The sequence below is a fragment of the Rana temporaria genome, chromosome 4, assembly GCF_905171775.1.
Source record: "Rana temporaria chromosome 4, aRanTem1.1, whole genome shotgun sequence".
Lineage (NCBI taxonomy): Eukaryota > Metazoa > Chordata > Amphibia > Anura > Ranidae > Rana > Rana temporaria.
Window position 1 is genome coordinate 465629856 of NC_053492.1, and position 22124 is coordinate 465651979.

The 22124-nt window shown below is 45.2% G+C and overlaps 1 protein-coding gene across 1 annotated transcript in view; it reads left to right on the forward strand.

Moving 5' to 3' along the window:
• PLCB1 (phospholipase C beta 1) overlaps positions 1–22124 on the forward strand; it is an 825411-nt gene that overhangs the window by 662138 nt on the left and 141149 nt on the right. Inside the window, exons 17-20 of the mRNA XM_040351701.1 lie at positions 3347–3431; positions 7233–7357; positions 14887–15041; positions 19084–19248. Coding sequence (XP_040207635.1) covers positions 3347–3431; positions 7233–7357; positions 14887–15041; positions 19084–19248 — 530 coding nt within the window. The remainder of the gene's footprint in view (positions 1–3346; positions 3432–7232; positions 7358–14886; positions 15042–19083; positions 19249–22124) is intronic.

A 22124-nucleotide genomic window follows, 5' to 3' on the forward strand; every position in this document is an offset into this window, starting at 1 on the left:
GAATCATAGCCCATCATTGGTGTCATTGGGAGGAATCATAGCCCATCAGTGTCATTGGGAGGAATCATAGCCCATCGGTGTCAGTGGGAGGAATCATAGCCCATCATTGGTGTCATTGGGAGGAATCATAGCCCATCGGTGTCAGTGGGAGGAATCATAGCCCATCATTGGTGTCATTGGGAGGAATCATAGCCCATCATTGGTGTCATTGGGAGGAATCATAGCCCATCAGTGTCATTGGGAGGAATCATAGCCCATCGGTGTCAGTGGGAGGAATCATAGCCCATCATTGGTGTCATTGGGAGGAATCATAGCCCATCGGTGTCAGTGGGAGGAATCATAGCCCATCATTGGTGTCATTGGGAGGAATCATAGTCCACCATTGGTGTCAGTGGGAGGAATAGTGCCCAATCATTGTCATTGGGAGGAATCATAGTCCATCATTAATGTCAGTTGGAGGAATAGTGCCCTCTTTGTTGTCATTGGGAGGAATCATAGTCCATCATTGGTGTCAGTGAGAGGAATCGTACCCCATCGTTGGTGTGAGTTGGAGGAATAGTGCCTCAGTTTTGATGTCAGTGGGAGGAATAATGTCCCATCATTGCTGTCATTGGGTGGAATCATTGATGTCAGTGGGAGGAATTATGTCCCATCGTTGGTGTCATTGGGAGGAACCGTACCCCATTGTTGATGTCAGTGGGAGGAATAGTGCCCCATCATTGAAATTATGTCCCATCGTTGATGTCAGTTGGAGGAATAATGTCCCATTGTTGCTGTCATTGGGAGGAATCGTACCCATCGTTGATGTCAGTTTGAGGAATATTGTCCCATCGTTGATGTCATTGGGAGGAACCGTACCCCATCATTGGTGTCTGTGGGAGGAATTGTACCCCATTGTTGGTTTCATTGGGAAGAATCGTACCCCATTGGTGATGTCAGTGGAAGTAATAGTGCCCCATTGCTGGTGTCATTGGAGGATATAATGCCCCAAGGCAGGATAAAGGCAGGCCTCCGGCCCCCAAGCCACAGTATGGAGACCACTGGGCTATGGAATAGTATCCAGTGCCATTTGGGTCACACCCATCATTAGGATAATTTTCTATATAACAGGGGACAGGAAATTCGGACCCATAATGCCCTAGGTGCCTCATTCACAATATTACTAATACACTTCACTTGTACCAACTTTCAAGTTTTAGGATTAGTCCATTGGGGGTCATTGGGAAACTTCCCTTGCATTGGTGGTCAGAATGCCACCCTTACAGTCGGTGATCAGCGGTGTCATCTCGCTGGATGTATTGGCCTTGGAAGTATACAGGGACCATCAAATGGCAGGTCAATTAGCCACAACACAAGTAGACCCCTAACCACCTCTGGAGGATCCCTAGGGTTCCATGGCTGCTGTATAAAAAAAAGCCAATGGGGGGGTTGTATATGTGGCATTACCCCCGGAGGAGCTGCTGGTTGCTTTGGGTGGCAAATTTACATCATGGCTCCTCCGAATTCCTAGGGATGAATGATGCGTATTGCATTTGGTAGAAGTAAAGGAATGTCCACAACAGGTGCTCTTTGCTGTGCTCTTTATTACCCAGCCGGGTAAAAACAATAAACTTGTGGTGAGGAAAGTAAAGTTGAGAGAAAACAGCAGATTCAGGCGTAATGATAGGGAAACAGTCCTGCTCCCAAGCGTAACACTTTTCTGCGCCACTCCTGCCTGAGTGGGTTTAGTGTACCCGGACAGGCCTCTCTCACTGACCTGGCAGCCGGAGTATCACTCGGACATTTGTAGGATAAAGTCTCTGCCACAGACCCTCCTTGGTGAACTTGAATTTGAGGAAAAGTCTCTGCCACAGACCCTCCTTGGTGAGCCTCAGAAAGACACCTCTGCCACAGGCCCTCTCTGGATTGTAATCACGGAGATAATCCTCCTTAGATGAATTGCGCCTGGATCTCCTTCAACTTGTCGCCCAGGTACCGACTGACAGGTGATCAATCCTTCAGTGTCCGGCTACCTTGATCCCCGGTGGTTTGTCAAGGCCCTTTTGGACCGCCAGCCTCTCAATGGCGCTCCTCAGACTGACTTCCCACCGAACAGCAAATACAGCTTGGGATCCTCAAAGGTGGGAACCCAGTCACTCACTGGGTCCCCGTCGCTGTTCAGATGCTCCAGGCCAACATGGCCCTGAAACCAGGAACACCGCGTAGCACACACACCCCGGCCAGGTAGGCCATAACGCTGGGGCGCCGTGATGTGGTCACCCTAAAGGTGGGTGCCATCCTCGAAGAAGAAGACCCAGAACCAATGATGTCTGCCTCATAAATACCCTTCCCCAGCATGCACAGCGAGGTCAAACCCTCCTGATTGGCTGCTGGGAAAAAGTACCCAAACCTTGACTCCTCTGCTGCCACCTGCAGCACCGGGGCTGGAAGAACACCCCAGTACAACAGAATAAGCCTACAGCACAGCCAAGCTGAGAAAGAGACCCTGTTTTGCACTCAACAATTTGGATCAACGTTTAACTACACTATGGGGCAGATTCAGGTACCTGCGCGCCTAGTTACGGCGGCGCAGCGTATCGTATTTACGCTACGCCGACGCAACTTACAGGAGCAAGTGCAGTATTCACAAAGCACTTGCTCCGTAAGTTGCGGCTGCGTAGCGTAAATGGGGCCGGCGTAAGCCCGCGTAATTCAAATGTGGAAGGGGGGGGGGCGTGTTTTATGCTAATGTGTGATGACCTGACGTGTTTTACGAACGGCACATGCGCCGTCCGTGTACTTATCCCAGTGTGCATTGCTCTCAAGTACGCCGCAATGACGTATTGGTTTCGACGTGAACGTAAATTACGTCCAGCCCTATTCGCGAACGACTTACGCAAAAGACGTAAAAAAATTCAAATTTCGAATCGGGAACAACGTTCATACTTAACATTGGCTGCGCCTCCTAATAGCAGGAGCAACGTTACGCCGAAAAAGCCTTAGGCAAACAACGTAAAAAAAACTACCGCCAGGCACATGTACGATCGTGATTATACGCCGCCGCATTCAAGTTACGTCGGTGGAGGAAGCCTATTTTTTAAGCGTATAGCTGCCTTTGAGAATCGGCGTAACGATACGCCGGCGCAGATTTCAAATTACGGCGGCGTATCTGGAGATACGCAGCCGTAAAAGCTACATGAATCTGCCCCTCTGATCTTACCTTTAAATTTAACTAGCACCGGTACCATAAAGTACACAGGCGCTACACATAAAATGGTTTCAACTGTTGATCTGTTTGATATTTGAAATGAATGTATATGTCTTGATGATTACTAAGGTTGACGCTTTCTCCTTTTTTTTTTCACAGAAAAAAACAAAAGCTATGAAATGTCCTCCTTTGTGGAAACCAAGGGACTTGAGCAGCTAACAAAATCCCCCGTAGAATTTGTAGAGTATCCTTTGTTATACATTATCTTTACAACTTTTTCCATTTAGCACAGGACTGACAGCATGTGGCAACAATAAGGTACGTCCAGCATTGTAGGGGTTGGGAACTGAGGAAAAGATGGGGTTAAGTCAATTGGGTCAACTGGGTCTATTTATCAAAAAATTTGCTGTGAAAATGTCTCAAGCCTTCGCGCAGCCATCACGAAAAATCACCAGAAGTAATATTTTTATTTCCTATGAATCGTCAGCCCCATCTAGTGGCCAATAACAAGGTTCTGAAGTGCCTCAACCAGGCAAATGCTGCATTATGGCCAATAGATGGAGCCCACAGTCATAGGAAATAAACAAATCACCGGTACACACACGTTGCGATCATTATCTGTGACAGCTGCTCGAATGTCCGAAGCATTTTTTAACCACTTCAGCCCCGGACCATTTGATCACCTCTGCGGTTTTTATTTTTTTGCGCTATAAACAAAAATAGAAAAAAAATTGAAAAAAATCTATGGGGTAGATTCAGATAGAATCGTCTATCTGTCCGCCCGGCGTAACGTATCTCAGATACGTTACGACGCCGTAATTTAGGGCGCAAGTTCTGTATTCAGAAACAACTTGCGCCCTTAGTTACGGCGGCGTATCTGTGTCGGCATAAGCCCGCCTAATTCAAATGTGGATGATGTGGGCGTGTTTTATGTATATTAACTGTGACCCCGCGTATTTGACGTTTTTTCGTGAAATCCCAGTGTGCATGCTCGAAATTCCGCCGCAAATCGTCATTGTTTGGTTGTTAAGAATGCCACGACCGGCTTCCTGGCCCCGCTCCTTAAAGCGGAGTTCCACCTAAAAGCGAAACTTCTGCTTTAAGCACGCCTCACCCCCTTACATGTAATTTTTTGGGGGGGGAGTGGGGGCTTCGTTAGGTGTGGGACTTCCTGTCCCACTTCCTACTTCCGCCTACGGGCCGCCTAGGCGACGCCTCCTCTGCCCCTAGGCGGCCCCTCCCTCTAGGCGATCTCCTGGGACATGTGACAGGTCCCATGAGATCCCCTGTCTACTCCGGGAGTGCGACTTGCACATGTGCAGTGCATATTCCCAGCCCTGAAGCTGAAAGCTGTCACGGGCGGGTGCCCAGAGTGGCAATGGAGGCGCCGAGGAGAGGTGTGGGGAGAGGAGCAACGCTCCGGGTGGCTGCATCGCTGGACTGTGGAACAGGTAAGTGTCTGTTTATTAAAAGTCAGCAGCTGCACTTTTCGTAGCTGCTGACTTTTTATAAACATTAAAAGGCTGGAACTCCACTTTAACAACCAGCTTTTACTGCACTCTGATTGGGCAAAGCTTTTCCCAATCAGAACACAGAATGCACTGTGCAGCACGAAGTGCATTGTAGGGCGTTCGGCGGGGTGAACACCTTGCAATATCGAGTGTTCCCCAAACCATTCTCCCAACACTAATAGACATATGTATATGTAATCATATGTATTTCAACTGTATATTTAGGGTCAGATTCTCGTAGATCGGCGTATCTTTGCGGCGGCGTAACGTATCCGATTTACGTTACGCCTCCGCAACTTAGACGGGCAAGTGCTGTATTCTCAAAGCACTTGCTCCGTAAGTTGCGGCAGCGTAGCGTAAATCGGCCGGCGTAAGCCCGCTTAATTCAAATTTGGAACAGGGGGGCGTGTTTTATGTAAACGTGGTGTGACCCGACGTGATTGACGTTTTTCACGAACTGCGCATTCGCCGTCCGTGGAAATCTCCCAGTGTGCATTGCTCCTAATACGCCGCAAGGACGTATTGGTTTTGACGGTGAACGTAAATGACGTCCAGCCCCATTCACGGACGAGTTACGCAAACGACGTAACATTTTTAAATTTCGTCGCGGGAACGACGGCCATACTTAACATTGGTACCCCCGCACTTACGCCACCATATAGCAGGGGTAACTATACGCTGGGAAAAGCCTAACGTAAACGACGTAAATGTACTGCGTCGGCCGTGCGTACATTCGTGAATCTGCGTATCTAGCTAATTTGCATACTCGACGCGGAATTCGACAGAAGCGCCACCTAGCGGCCAGTGTAAATATGCAGTTACGATACGACGGTGTAACACAGTTACGCCAGTCGAATCTACGGGAAATCTATACGTAACTGATTCTAAGAATCAGGCGCATAGATACGACCGCCCCAGCAATGGGGCAACTCAGAGATACGCCGTCATATCTCGTTTGAGAATCTGGCCCTTAGTATTTACTCAAAATCGCATATGTTTGTTTATATGAGGCTAGTTCAGATAAAAATAATGTTTATCATTGTAGAAAGTAGAGGTGAGTTTGCATGGACAATTTGTAATCTCTAAACAATCAATGGATCAAGGCAACCTATCAACATCCACAAGGGTTGTATCAAAAGTAATGCAAAAATGGACAACCTTTTATTTAACTTCCATAGGTCATTCAAATTTCTCATGTTGGTAGAGTAACTCTTCTTCTTCTTTTGCATTGCAGGTAAATAATGGATTCCAAGCAGGAGCAATGTGCTGTCATTGAGTTCTTGATGGAGAGGTGCAGGCATGGGCGTCCGCTGACATTTTTTCAGGGGGGGGGGGGGCGCTTTGGCAGCGGCGATACACAGTCGCATTTAACCCTTTCTTTAAACGCTAGCAGGGGTTAAAAGTGCCTGGCTAGCGGCCAAATAGCGCACCTAAAACAATGGTAAAGCGCCGCTTTCTAGCGCCGCTTTACCGATAACGCGGCCAGCTGGCAGTGTGAAATAGCTCTTGAGATAATTCAGCTTCACTCCATACCCATATAAATATAACCTAGAGAATGTACAGACCCCCCTTCAGCACATGTGGACCCTCCTTCAGCACAGATGGACCCCCCCTTCAGCACAGACCTCCCTATTCCGCACAGACCCCTCCATTCAGCACAGATGGATCCCCCTTCAGCACAGACCCTCCCATTCCGCACAGACCCCTCTTCAGCACAGATGGACCCCCTTTAAGCACATACCCCCCCTTCAGCACAGGTGGACCCCCATTCAGCACAAACCCACCCTTCAGCACAGACAGACCCCCCTCCCCCATCCCATTCAGTACCTCAGCACAGCACAGGCACAGCAGGTTCCCTCCCCATGTGTACTGCTCAGACAGCCCGTGGCCACGAGAGAAGGGGATGGTTGGTCACTCCGCACCAGACCACCCCCCGCCCCCCCCCCCCCTTGCTCGCTACCTGCCTGTCACCGCTGCGCTGTCACTGCTTCAGTTGTGGAGGGGTGTTTTCACTCTTCAACACCTTCTCGATTCAGGGGGGGGGGGGGAATTGCCCCCCCTTGCCCTATGGAGCAGACACCCATGGGTGCAGGTTGTCCGACATCCACAGTAGGCTACAGAATGTTTATGGAGAGGACACCACTGACAGGAGAAACGTCTTGTCATTAGTGGTGCTTGTCAATGGTGTCATCTCGGTAAACAATCTGTAGCCTTCTGTGGATGCCGGACAGCCTGGACCCTTCCTTGTCAGGATCTCAATGGAGGCACATTGCTTCTGCATGGAATCCATTATTTACCTGCAATGGAAAAAAAGGAAGAGTTACTATAGGGGAAAAATTACTCTACCAACATGTGAAATTTGAACTAGCCATGTAAGTTAATAAAAAATGTAAGTCCACTTTTGCTCTCATCATTTTGGTTGCCTAGATCCATTTAATCTTTTGCTAATGAAGTCTGAGTAACATCAACCAGTTTTTAGCCAACATTAGTCTGTGGTTTATGTGTCATTCTTAAAATTTCTTAACCAAAGACAGATATAACAAAATGCAGCTAAGTCGAATTTATCCAAAAGGGACACGTGTGGATTCATCTAATTACATGCCTCAGGTCTTCTGGAACGCTGGATGTCAGATGGTGGCTCTTAACTTCCAGACTATAGGTAAGGACATTAAATGCAACAGTTAGTGGATTGCCCTGTGGTTTGAACACTTTAGGCACCTCCAAGGATTACCAATACAACTGAAGGCTCCTGTATGACAGTCAAGTACTAAATTCAGTTACTTTGAGATGCACAAGCCTGATACAGCAAACAAAAAGCTTCCATTACCTTCCCTGACTGAGTCTAATCCTCCATTATTTATGCTTTAAGCCTGGTACACACGATCAGATTTTCCGCGGACAAAGCGTAGGACTTTTGTCTGAAGGAAGTTGGCCAGGATTTTGTCTTGCATACAATTGGCCCACAATTGTTGGCCAACAAACACAAAACTATGTGGTTTTTCAGCTCTTCAGCGACACCCTTTGGGCAACTTCTGCTAATGTTGTGTTATGGTTAGCATTACTTCTGAGCATGCGTGTTTGTACTTTGGAGTTTTGTCCGATGGACTTTTGTACGAATTATCCGACAACACATTTGTTGGTGGGAAATTTTAAAGCATGCTTTGCATCAATTGTTGGCGGAAAATCCGACAACAATTGTCCAATGGAGCATACAAACGGTCGGATTTTCCGTCAACAGCCTGCCATCATACAATTCCCATCGGAAAATCCAATCGTGTATATGAGGCTTAATGCTCTCAACATTCCAGATATTGCAACAGAGATAATGCTGTCAATACAGAAAGCAGTGGGCAAGACCATGGGTGGACCAGAGAAAATTAGGTCGGGGGGGGGTCAGACAAAAGTCCTACGCTTTGTCCGCGGAAAATCTGATCGTGTGTACCAGGCTTAAAGCATAAATAATGGAGGATTAGTCTTAGCTTGCCAACTCCTCACATTTTTTTACACGGCACAACTAGTCTTCGTCAACATTGCCTTTATTTCTGATGACACAACTTAACGTTGGAATTGTAATTTGCATTGTGCTTATACCAGAATTGTGCATAGAAATGTATATATACTTAAATGCCTGTAATGGTCAGGGGTCAGGCTCATAAACCAGTAGCTATAGCAGTAGAGAGACTCCCACTGACAGCGGGATAGGTATTCAAGCAGGTTTCCCTCGCGGATGATGCGGGCTCACCCCGAGGCGCAGGGTTTAAGTACTAACTTGTATTCACCAGTGCTCCTGATGGTGGAGATGGGTTCTGTTGTGTGTTAGTACCAGGTTGCGGTCCTCAGGATCACCCCACCAGTAGATGAGCAAGCCGGGGTCCAGTAGCAGATATAGCAGTTACGGATCAAGCAGAAGTGTAGTCAGTAAACAAGCAAAAGGATCGGTAAGGAATGGTTGCAGGTTGGGATCAAGCAGAAGCGTAGTTGAGAAACAAGCCAAAGGTCGGTAATGAGCGGTAGTGAAGGACAGCAGCAGGAGTGACAAAAATTATATATTGGCTAGAGAGAGCACAATAATCTGGCAAACAGGAAGTGCAAAGACATGGCTTAAGTAGGAATTTCATGGGAGGAGTACAGTACATAGTTACAGTAGGTGCCGGCGAGATTGTATCTCCAACACGATGGGATTGCGCCGGAAATCGGAACTGCGAGGCTGTGCTTCTCACGCTCGCCGCCCCCACGAGATGCAGCGTATCCATAGGAATCTCTTGGGGGCGGCGAGCTGAAATTGCACACTCTAAGGTTTAATTTGAGTGTATGTACATCGAAATAGGAGAAAAGGTTTAGGAATTACCCTTTTTTTAAAGAATAGTCATCCCCTCTTTTTCAAGGGACCAAAGGTAATTGGGCAATTCAAAAGCTGTTTCATGGCCAGGTGTGGGCTACTCCTTCCTTATTTCTTCATCAATTAAGCAGGTAAAAGGTCTGGAGTTTATTCTAAGGCCGGGTACACACGGACAAACATGTATGGTGAAAGCGGTCCGTCGGACCGTTTTCACCATACATGTCTGCCAGAGGGCTTCTGTACGATGGTTGTACACACCATCGTACAGAAGTCCGCGCGTAAACAATACGCGGGGCGTGTCCGCGGTGTCGCCGCGTCGATGACGCGGTGTCGCCGCGACAATGACGCGGCGACGTGGGCGGCCCGCCTTTAAAATGCTTCCACGCATGCGTCGAAGTCATTCGACGCATGCGAGGCACGGCGGGCGGCTGGACATGTACGGTAGGTCTGTACTGACGACCGTACATGTCCGAGCGGGCTGAATTCCAGCGGGCTGTTTTAAAACAAGTCCAGGAATATTTGTCTGCTGGGAAAAGGCCCGGCGGGCAAATGTTTGCTGGAATTCGGCCCGCTCGCGCCCACACACGACCAAACATGTCTGCTGAAACTGGCCTGCGGGCCAGTTTCAGCAGACATGTTTGCTCGTGAGTATGGGGCCTAAGTGTGAAACAAATCCATCAGAGAGATAGTAGCAACATTAGGAGTGGCCAAATTAACACTGGTACATTCTGAGGAAAGAAGAACGCACTGGTGAGCTCAGCGACATAAAAAGGTCAGGATGACCACGGAAGACAACAGTGGTGGATGATCGCAGGATCCTCTCTATGGTAAAGAAAGACCCATTCACAACATCCAGACAAGTGAAGGACACTCTCCAGGAGGTGAGCATATCTATGTCAAAGTCTACAATCAAGAGAAGACTTCACAGTGCAAATAAAGAGGGTTCACCACAAGGTGCGAACCATTCATAAGCCTAAATAATAGAAAAGCCAGATTAGACTTTGCCAACAAATATCTAAAAAAGCCAGACTAGTTCTGGAAAAGCAATCTTTGGACGGATGAAATAAGATTAATCTGTACCAGAATGAGGGAAAGAAAAAAGTGTGGAGAAGGCTTGGAAAAGCTCATGATCCAAAGCACACAACGTTATCTGTGGTCACATGGTGGAGCTTGCAGTGTGATGGCATGGGCATGCATGGCTTCCAGTGGCACTGGGTCATTGGTGTTTATTGATGATGTGACAGAAGACAGAAGCAGTCGGATGAAAATCTGAAATCTGCAGTGTTAAGAGATATACTCTCAGCCCAGATTCAGCCAAATGCAGCAAAGTTGATTGGACGACGCTTCACAGTACAGATGGACAATGATCCAAAACACACTGCAAAAGCAACATAGGAGCTTTTGAAGGAAAAGAAGTGGAATATTCTGCAATGGCCGAGTAAATCACCTGATCTCAACCCAATTGAGCATGCATGTCACTTTCTGAAGGCAAAACTTAAGGCAGAAAGACCCACAAACAAAGAACAACTGAACACAGCTGCAGGTAGAGCCTGGCAAAGCATCAGAAAGGAGGAAACCCAGTCTTTGGTAATGTCCATGGGTTCCAGACTTCAGGCAGTCATTGCCAGTAACGGATTTTCAACACAATATTAAAAATGAACATTTTATTTATGATTATATTAATTTGTCCAATTACATTTGAGCCCTTGAAACTGGGGGGAGGACTTTATATAAAAATGGTTGCAGTTCCTAAAATTTGTACTTGATATTTATGTTCAACCCCTTGAATTAAAGTTGAAAGTCTGCTCTTCAAAATTATTTGGATTGTATCGTTTTAATTTTATTTTGGTGGCATACAGAGCCGAAAGTATGGAAATTGTGCCCGTGTCCAAATATATATGGACCCAACTGTATATATAGTAACAGTATATAAAACTTCCAAATATGAGATGTATGTTAGTCAACGCAGTAACACATTATTATTACTAAATTCAAATACTATAATAACGTATTCTTGCTGTGCTCTAGTTTAGCCTTTGACCTAGATTTAAAAAGCTTTCCTTTGAATCATTTATAAATGAGTAATTTGTGAAGATGGCACTTCGCTTGACTTCACCCTTTAAACAAAACCTCAACTGCTGCACAAAACAGCACTAGAGCTTACAGATATGATTGTGATGTACTTTGTGGGATCTTGGTCAACCTCTTCAATGGTTTATTATTATCTTTCTTTCAACGCCACTATTTTAGTATTAGGAAAACATGCTAAGAACCCAATCTACTGGGTGTGAATATAATGAAAACTGAAGATGCAGTTACAGTGGAACCTCAGATTGCGAGTAACGCGGTTAACAAGCTTTTTCGCAATACGAGCCCTGTATTTAAAAAAAATCTGACTCGGTTTGCGAGTTTTGTCTAGCAAAACGAGCAGGATTCAAGTCAAAGTGGTGTGCAGTACCGTGTTTTGCCTGAGGTGGGGGGCAGACCCGATCAAAGAGCCGTTCGAAGCCATTTGGAAAACCTTGGAAAACCTCAGAAATACTTTTTCCCCGAGCCTTTCCAACGTTTCCGAGTTCAGCCGAGCTGTCCTCGGGCCTTTCCGGGTGTTTACGAGTCTCTCCGGTGCCCCTCACCTCTGGCCACATGCGGTATTGCAGTCCATTGAAGTCAATGCGGAACTAATTATTTTTGACTTCTATGGGGAAACTCGCTTTGATATGCGAGTACTTTGGATTACGAGCATTCTCCTGGAATGGATTATGCTCATAATCCGAGGTTCCACTGTATATGGAAGGGACCATGAAGACCGTTTCATGCATACAGTGATTACTTGGGTTCTTAGAGGGCTTCTGGAGACCTTTCAAAGTTTCCTTCATAGTGCTGGTTTGAACTACTAAAGGTCCTTATTTGTATGGGAATTTACATGGCAGTGCTGGTGTCTGGCAATAGGTTTGGTGTCAAGAACTAACTTGTGGGAAGGAGTGTGTCTATTTTTCCCATACCCAGAAGTTTGAGGTTCCTGGTGTTTTGACGGTGCTCTACAGGGAATTAAATGGCATTTAATTTTGTTTGCACTATATGGTATATATAGTGAAACTGTTGGGATACGTAGAGCAAGGTTCACACCCCAACAGGGTTTTTAATGCTGTCCATGACCTTGGCAAGGGGATCTTCAACCCTTTTCTCAACCCAATTAGGCTTCAGCATTCAAGACTTGGCATTTCTTGTTTACTGGTTTGACCTACTGAAAGTCAATATTTTCGAGAGCATGGCCCCCATGCCCATATAGCAATACTGGAGCCTGGTATTTGTTGTGGTGCCAATCACTTACTTGTGGGTAGGCGTGTGTCTGTTCTTCCCATATCCTGTAGTTTGAGGTTCTTGGAGTTCTGTTGGCACTCTACAGTACAAGGTATTATATGGCACTTTATGTTATTTCACTATATAGTGCAACTTTCACGTTATGTAGAGCAAGATTCAGTCCCTGACATGGTCTTTATTACTGTCCATGATCTTTGCAAGGAGATCTCCAACCCCTGAATTTACCCTTTTAGGCTTCAGCATTCGGAACTTGGCATTTCTTGTTTACTGGTTTGACTTACAAAAGGTCTTTTTATTTTCAAGGGCATTGCCCCCATGTCCATGTAGCAGTACTGGGGCCTGGAAATAGTTCTGGTGCCAATCACTAACTTGTGGATAGGAGTATGTCTGTTCTTCCCATATCCTGTAGTTTAAGGATCTTGGAGTTCTGTTGGCACTCTACAAGGTATTAAATGGCACTTAATGTAATTTCAAATTTCAGGTTAGGTAAAGTAAGATTTAGTTTGGTCTCAATTACTGTCTTGGCAAGGAGATCTCAAACCCTTTTACTAAAACCAATTAGGCTTCAGAATTCTTGACTTTTTTTTTTACTGGTTTGACTTACTGAAGGTCAATATTTTCAAGGGCATGGCCTCCCATTCCCAAATGTCAGTACCAGGGCCTGGTAATTGTTCTGATGCCGATCACTAACGTGTGGGTAGGAGTGTGTCTGTTCTTCCCATATCCAGTAGCTTTAGGTGTTTAGAATTCTGTTGGCACCCTTCAAGGTATTATATGGCACTTAATGCAATTTTTCATTATATAGTCCAACTTTTAGGTTAGGTAGAGTAAGATTCAGTTCTGTCTTTTTTACATTCCATGATCTTGGCAAAGAGATCTCCAACCCTTTTACTCAACCCAATTAGGCTTCAGGATTCAGGACTTTCCATTTCTTGTTTACTAGTTTGACCTACTGAAAGTCAATATTTTCCAGGGCATGGCCCCCATGCCCATGTAGCAGTACTGGGGGTTGGTAATAGTTCTGATGCCAAGCACTAACGTGTGGGTAGGGGTGTGTCTGTTTTTCCCATATGCAGTAGTTTGAGGTTCTTGGAATTCTGTTGGCACCCCACAAAGTATTATATGGCCCTTTAATGTACGGTAATTTCTTGATATAATCCAACTTTTGGGTTAGGTAGAGTAAGATTCAGTTCTGTCTTTTTTACATTCCATCTTGGCAAGGAGATCTCCAACCCTTTTACTCAACCCAATTAGGCTTCAGAAATCAGGACTTGGCATTTCTTGTTTACTGGTTTGACCTACTGAAAGTCAATATTTTCAAGGCCACAGTAATAGTTCCGATACCAATCACTAACGTGTGGGTTGGGGTGTGTCCTGTTCTTCCCATATACAGTAGTTTGAGATTCTTGGAATTCTGTTGTCACTCTATAAGGTATTACATGGCACTTTATGTAATTTCACTGTATAGTCCAGGGGTCTCCAAACTTTTTAAACAAAGGGCCAATTTATTGTCCTTCAGACATTAAAGGGGCCAGACTGGTCAACCGGGAGTAGAAAATGCTCTCACATCAGTGGGAATAAACATCAGTAATCATCATTGGGAGGAAGAGTACCCCATCGGTGGTGCCATTGGAAGGAATAGTGACCCATCATTGGTATCATTGGGAGGAATGGGGCCCAGAGGGCCGGATAAAGGCAAGCAAAGGGCCACATTCGGACCACGTGCTGCAGTTTGGAGACCAATGATATACTCCAACACTTGGGTTAAGTAGAGCAAGATTCAGTCCCTCACATGGTCTTTATTACTGTCCATGATCTTGGCAAGGACATCTCTACCCCTATACTTTACCCAATAAGGGTTCAGCATTCAGGACTTGGCATTTCTTATTTATTCTCCCAGATAAGCTGTTATATGGCAATACAGATGCAACAAGCAGGATTTCATTTTGTGTTTTTTGTTGCATGGTAAATGTATTTTAGAAAAGGTAATTGCAAAGAATGACTTACAGATCAGCTCATGATACTATGGCTGGACAAAGAGGCAGAGAAATGGCCCTTCGTGCCCTGCAGTTTCTGACCCCAGTATGACCTGGAAGGGTACTAAAGCCTGTTGTACTTCACCCAAAATAAAATTTGGCAGAAATTCACTTGATACAGTAGCATATTCTAACACAAAGGAGCCCCTGATGTTGTTCCAAAGTACAAGGTGCAATAATCAGATACATCCAGTCCGGATGCATCTCTAGTATGACTTCTGATTTGGTTGCTTTGAGCACTTCAACGAGCACTTTGCTCCTATGTAATAAACCAAATAAACTTGTGGTGGAGGCCTGCTTTACTCTTGGCCCCTTTAAGTTGTTGAAGGCAGTTTGTTAGAAATATGGAAGCTGTCATTGTGTATTTATTCTTGAAGGTTCATACTAATAGGCCGTCAACCTTACCTTTCCTATTATGTCTGCCAGTAGTGTCTCTCTGCTTCATGATGGGTCGATTTCTTCATTATTAATGTGCCCTTCTTTTGCTTACAGATATTTCTATGCAGCTAAATATGGGGATGTATGAATATAATGGTAAATGTGGATACAGGCTAAAGCCAGAGTTTATGAGAAGACCAGATAAGCACTTTGATCCTTTCACAGAGACCACAGTGGATGGAATAGTGGCAAACACACTGTCTGTAAAGGTAATGTATGCAGCTTCGGTGCTGTATCCCAGTGGTTCTCAACCTCAGTCCTCAAGTAACCCCAACGGGCCATATTTTGGGAACTTCCCTTAGATAAAATAGCTCTTATCACTACCATGTCATTGATATTTGTAACGGTCAGGGGTTAACACCGTTCACGATCTTCCATTCCACCAACCCAAGACAGCTTATCCGACACTCCAACGATCCAGCAGACATGATCCATAAGAATTCCCCAGAATAACGAGACAGACAGCTCTGTTACTGGTTCCAAAAATGAATGAATCTTTTAAAGGTAAAACTCAGGTTTTTATACAGTTCACAACCAAAAAGCATGTTACAGGGACAATGAAACTCTCCACCCCCAAAACATCACATAATGGGGCTTCATACACATTCTTTTAGATAATGACATTCAGGTGAGTTAATTATCCCCCAGACGTTCTGTCTCCGACAATAAGCTATTCACATGATACAGTGTAATTAGCATACACAATGAAAGGTCTTTCAGAAGCAGACTCAATTAACACCTCAAAGTTAGACATCTGACCTTTACAGACTTAATTAGTACACTAGGCATTAAGGAATATATTGTGGATTACTGTTCCATGCTAAAACAATCCAACATATGTTCCTTATTTCCTGGCTCAATCTGTGCCCAAAAGTGACTCCCGTTACAATATTGATTTAGAGCAGCTGTGCAACGTAAAGGAAAACCTAAAAACATGGCCCGTTGGGGGTACTTGAGGACTGAGGTTGTGAGAACCACTGCTGTATCCAATTGTCTACTAGCAGAATATTATATTGCTATCACATTATTCCTTCAATAGCCATGTTTAGTCTTTTTATACGCATATTGTGACAGGGGTCAGGTTCAGATGGTAGCTCTGCAGCAGGAAGGCACCATACAATGCAGTCTCTTTTGGGTCTTACGAGTCTCATGTTTTTTTTTTTTTTTTGTAGCCAGTTAACAAAAAATTAAGCTTCATTTCAGCAGTTCAGCAAAAAAGTCCTGCTTAATTCCGGGGCCCGGAGAGTGAGACTTGACAGGCTGTGATGCTGCAGCGGTGGTAAAGGGCAGAGAGTCACTGATTGCCGCCATTAACCACTTCCCGACCGCCGCATGTATATGTACGTCCACAGAATAGCACGTACAGGCAGATGGGCGTACATGTACGTCCTTGCCTTCTAGCGGGTGGGAGGTCCGATCGGGACCCCCCCCCCGCTACATGCGGCGGTCGGATTTCCGGCGGGGAGCGATCCCGGAGCTGAAGAACGGGGAGAGCCGTATGTAAACACAGCTTCCCCGTGCTTCACTGTGGCGCTGCATCGATCGAGTGATCCCTTATATAGGGAGACTCGATCGATGATGTCAGTCCTACAGCCACACCCCCCTACAGTTGTAAACACACACTAGGTGAACCATAACTCCTACAGCGCCCCCTGTGGTTAAATCCCAAACTGCAACTGTCATTTTCACAATAAACAATGCAATTTAAATGCATTTTTTGCTGTGAAAATGACAATGGTCCCAAAAATGTGTCAAAATTGTCCGAAGTGTCCGCCATAATGTAGCAGTCACGAAAAAAATCGCTGATCGCCGCCATTAGTAGTAAAAAAAAAAAAAATTAATAAAAATGCAATAAAACTATCCCCTATTTTGTAAACGCTATAAATTTTGCGCAAACCAATCGATAAACGCCTATTGCGATTTTTTTTTACCAAAAATATGTAAAAGAATACATATCGGCCTAAACTGAGGGAAAAAAAATGTATATATGTTTTTGGGGGATATTTATTATAGCAAAAAGTAAAAATATTGAATTTTTTTCAAAATTGTCGCTCTATTTTTGTTTATAGCGCAAAAAATAAAAACCGCAGAGGTGATCAAATACCACCAAAAGAAAGCTCTATTTGTGGGGAAAAAAGGACGCCAATTTTGTTTGGGAGCCACGTCGCACGAGCAATTGTCTGTTAAAGCGACGCAGTGCCGAATCGCAAAACCTGGCCTGGGCATTTAGCTGCCTAAAGGTCCGGGGCTTAAGTGGTTAATAGTAAAAAATTTTTTAAAAATCTGGTCACCTTACCATAGAGTTGTCCTCTAAAAAGTCCCTAGCACAGCCTCTTCTTGTGAGGCTTACCAGCCCTTCTATATGTAGTGCACCCCCTAAGGAGCCGCAAGTAGAAAGGGATTCCCTACCCTGCCTGCACAGCCAGGCACACCACATTTTCACAGCACATTTGAGGCAAGGAACAGGCCAATGCTTTGTTTTGTATTTTTATTAGGAGGTTAAACTTGGATAGGGAGAAGGGTAATATCGGATGAATGTAGTAGACCTTTGCAGGAACAAACTTCTTCTGTACAGCTATTTACACTCCTCAGCTTCCTCCAGCACAACTCTTGCTTGAAGCACTACAACTTCCAGGACTCCTTGTTTGTGTAGCAACATCCTAGTGCCCAACTGTCCTTCTGTGGCTAATGATCCCAGCACCATCTTTGTAGGTACTGCCAGCACACCTGGCTGCAGCTGCCCCTTTTTGCAGCCCTCTTGGCTAAACTTTCACAGTCCTCCCAGACTGACTCTGCATCCATCTCTGACTCCCCACCAAGTCCTCTTAGGCTGCCTCTCAGTCCTCCCCTTCTGTAACACTCACCAGCCCACCTGGCTGGCAGTGTTCTCCTGCTGTCCTTCTCCTACTTCCATGCCCCTGTGTGCCATAAAGAGGGTCCCTAACACACCCGAGTCCAGGCCGAGGTCGCCCCCCCCTCCTCCAGACTAGGGGGCTACCCTCAAGGGCCACTGACAGCCCAACACTCTCTAGCTTCCACTCAAAACTCCACTGCCCCAGCTGGGCTGACCCAGAGAAATTGAGGGGGCCTGCCCCCTGCCAACCCATCTGTTGGGGATTGGTCAAGGCCAGACAGCTCCTCCTCACCTTCACTCCCATTCTTCTGGAAGTTTCCAGCAAGTTCCAAAAGTATGGGGAGGTCTCAGAGATGCTGCCTGTGAGTCATCCAGCCCTCCCTGAGTCATTTACCTTGACCAGGGCTTTTTTCTCAGAGAATATGTGCAGGAACTCCAACCTCCACCCTTTGTTTCTGCTCCCTACCCGCCCCTGAGCACCGTTCCTTGGTTTCACCTCCTACCGACCTCCACCCATTTTGGAGAATACAGAACCAAGTATTATTTTTGCTACTAAAAGATTTTCACAGAATTTTTTTTAATAACAAAAAGACAGTAAAATAGATCCCCTGCAGTGAGCAACAATACTCCCCCCCCCCAGCAATAATAGACCTCAACCCAGCAAAAATGGAGCCCTCACACAACAATAGAAGACCCCCCCGCAACAAAATACCACCCCAGCAACAATAGACCCCCGTAAGCAACAACAGATGTCCCAGCAGCCAGCATCAATAGACCCTCCTGGAGGCAGCAACAATAGACCTCTCCCTCAACAATAGATCCTTCCCAGCAACAATTTCTCCCCCCTAGAAACATAAGACCCCCCCCCACTAGCAACAATAGATCTACCCAGCAAAAAGAGACCCCCCACACAAAAATAGATCCCCACCAGTGACAATAGATGCCCCAGCAGCAAGCATCAATAGACCCTCCAGCACACCCCAGCACTCCTTGCCATTACAAAGATTCATTGCTGGAGGTGCCGGAACTGCGTTCCCAGACGTTCCTGCTGAAAAAAAGCCTAACAAATCCTATTCTAGCACACTAGTTGGTGCTACATATATTGAGCCAGGTATTCTGGAGGATAGACTTGTGGACTGGGGTGGCCAGGCTGAGGACTCACCCAATCTCTTCAGCAGCCTCCACAGAGGAATTTTACAAGTCTACTCCTAAAAGAAGACAGACCTATTTTCCTCACAAGGGTTTCCTGGAGCCCATGACCATCCCAATCCACATTCCAGGCAACAGATATCTCCCATCCTCCTCCTTGTCTGCCATTTTAGGCCAGGTTCTGTCAAAATATGTAATATACATCCCTGCAATTTTATTCAAGAGATTGTTTTTCTTTTTCCTTGTAGATCATTTCAGGGCAGTTCCTTTCAGATAAAAAGGTTGGCACCTATGTAGAAGTAGACATGTTCGGATTACCTGTTGATACCAGGCGAAAAGCATTCAGGACCAAGACATCACAAGGCAATGCTGTGAACCCAGTTTGGGAAGAGGAACCGATCGTCTTCAAGAAGGTTAAACCAATTTTTTTAATTTAAGAGCTGTATTTAAAAGAATGTAGCGATATTTAATTTAAGGGGGGACTTTTACTCAGTTTCATCTCCATTAGCCATCAATGATGTGTAAAGGAACCCTAAGGCAGTCATGGCGAACCTTGGCACCCCAGATGTTTTGGAACTACATTTCCCATGATATCTCATGCACTCTGCAGTGTAATTGAGCTTCATGGGAAATGTAGTTCCAAAACATCTGGGGTGCCAAGGTTCGCCATCACTGCCCTAAGGGGTAAAAGAAGAATTCCAGGTATGGAATGGTATGGTCCAGGTTGAACCAATGTAATTATGCATATAACGCACCTGCGGGATCGCTCTGGAAGCTCGGATTGGATGAGGTGACGAGGTGACGTCACGATCTTTACCTCTTCCAGTCAGAGAATGTTTTGCGTGCATTGAGAAAATGCAAAGCGTTCTCTAAAAAGGAGCCTGTGCCAAACGGCCAACCTCCTGGGCTGGATTCACAAAGAGTTACGCCGGTGTATCAGTAGATACGCCGACGTAACTCGGAATCTAAGCCGTCGTAAGTTTAAGTGTATGCTCAAACTGAGATGCACTTAAACCTAGCTAAGATACGACGGCCTGCGACGTCGTATCTTAGGGTGCAATTTTTCCGCTGGCCGCTAGGTGGCGCTTCCGTTGAGTTCGGCGTAGAATATGTAAATGACTAGATACGCGGATTCACGAATGTACGCTTTCCCGTCGCAGTAAAGATAAGCCGTTTCCGTAAGAGGTACGCCGGCGTAAAGAAAAAGCTGCCCCTAGGTGGCCTAGCCAATGTTAAGTCTGGCCGTCGTTCCCGCGTCGAAATTTGAAAATTTTACATCGTTTGCGTAAGTTGTTCGTGAATGGGGCTGGACGTAATTTACGTTCACGTCGAAACCAATACGTTCCTTGTGGCGTACTTTGGAGCAATGCACACTGGGATATGTACATGGACGGGTCACGTCGGGTCACCAATCATTTACATAAAACACGCCCCCCTCATCCTCATTTGAATTAGGCGCGCTTACGCCGGCCCCATTTACGCTACGCCGCCGTAACTTAGGAGGCAAGTGCTTTGTGAATACAGCACTTGCCTCTCTGACTTAAGGCGGCGTGGCGTAAATAGGATACGCTACGCCCACACAAAGATGCGCCCGGATACGTGAATCTGGCCCCCTGTGTTCACAATGCAGAAGGGCGGTCGGTTGGCACGGGACCAGGAATCTAGTGGGGATCACTGGAGTAGCGGTGTGTGCTACAGGGATTTACAACTTCTAGTGGGATCTCACTGTAATGGTATATGCATAGTTACATTGGTTCAAGATGGACCAATGTAAAAATTAGACATGTGCAAATTGTTTCGTTCCAAATACGTTTTTCAATGAAAAATTCTACAAATGTGTTAATTCAGAAATATTCGAATTAGCGAAATCATGTTTAACAATTTTTTCGTAAAATCATAACTTCGTAAATTCGTAAATCCGAAAATAAGAATAAAAATCAGAAAATTCAAAAGAATGAAAATACAAAAATTTGAAAACCAGAAAATTGTAAATAATAACTAAAAATAACTATTACTAACTACTAAATTTTAGGTATTGGAATTTCCTTTAAAATTTGTCTGTTAGTGAACGTAACGAATACAAATTTATCTGAAGTTACAAACTATCCAAAATAACGAATGCTGCATCTAAACGAATGGAACGCAACAAATTTATAATAAATAATAATAAAAAAATAGTTTTTATTATTTATTAATTTGTTATGTTTCAATCCTCTAGATGCGGCATTCGTTATTTCGGATAATTTGTAACTTCAGATAAATTCGTATTCGTTACGTTCACTAACAGACAAATTTGGAAAGGAAATTCCAATACCTGTAAATGTCAGATACTCCGTCGTATCTCTCATGCCACGTACAGACGGTCGTTTTTTGTGATGAAAAAAAAAACGACGTTTTAAATCATGAAATAAAACGACGTTTTTGAAACATCATTTTCAAAGACGAAGTTGCCTACACACCATCGTTTTTTCACAATGCTCTAGCAAAGCGAGGTTACGTTTCACCACTTTTTTCCATTGAAGCTTGCTTTATAACTAGCTTCTGGGCATGCGCGGGTGTAAAAACGTCGTTTTAAACGTCGTTTTTTGCTACACACGGTCAATTTCTGTGAAGTAAAAAACGACGTTTTGAAAAACGACACAAAAAATTCGAGCATGTTCGAATTTTTTTTTGTCGTTTTTCAGAAGACATAAAACGACGTTTTCCCCCACACACAATCATTTTAAATGACGTTTTCAAAAACGTTGTTTTTTTACATCACAAAAAACGACTGTCTGTACGCGGCATTAGAGTATCTATGCGACTGATTCATAGAATCAGTTACGCATAGATATCCCTAAGATCCGACAGGTGTAATTGTTTTACACTGTCGGATCTTAGGATGCAATACCGCGGCCGCCGCTGGGGGGAGTTTGCGTCGTAAACCAGCGTCGGGTATGCAAATTAGTAGTTACGGCGATCCACGACGGTTTTTCGCGTTCGCTACGTCGCTGCTAGTCTAGTTTCCCATCGCAAAGTTAGTCGTCGTTTTAGGTGCCCTAACTTTACAGTATGGCCGTCGTTCCTGCGTCGAAATGTAAAAATGTTTCCTTCTTGCGTAAGACGTCCGGGAATACGGAAGTACGCTACGCACGTCGCCGTTCGAAAAAATGACGTCACTTCGCGCAAAGCACGGCGGGAAATTCAAAAGGGGGCATGCGCAGTAGGTCCAGCGCGGGAGCGAGCCTGATTTAAATGGCACATGCCCCTTTGAATTACGCGGGCTTACGCCGGAGGCTGCCAGCATAAG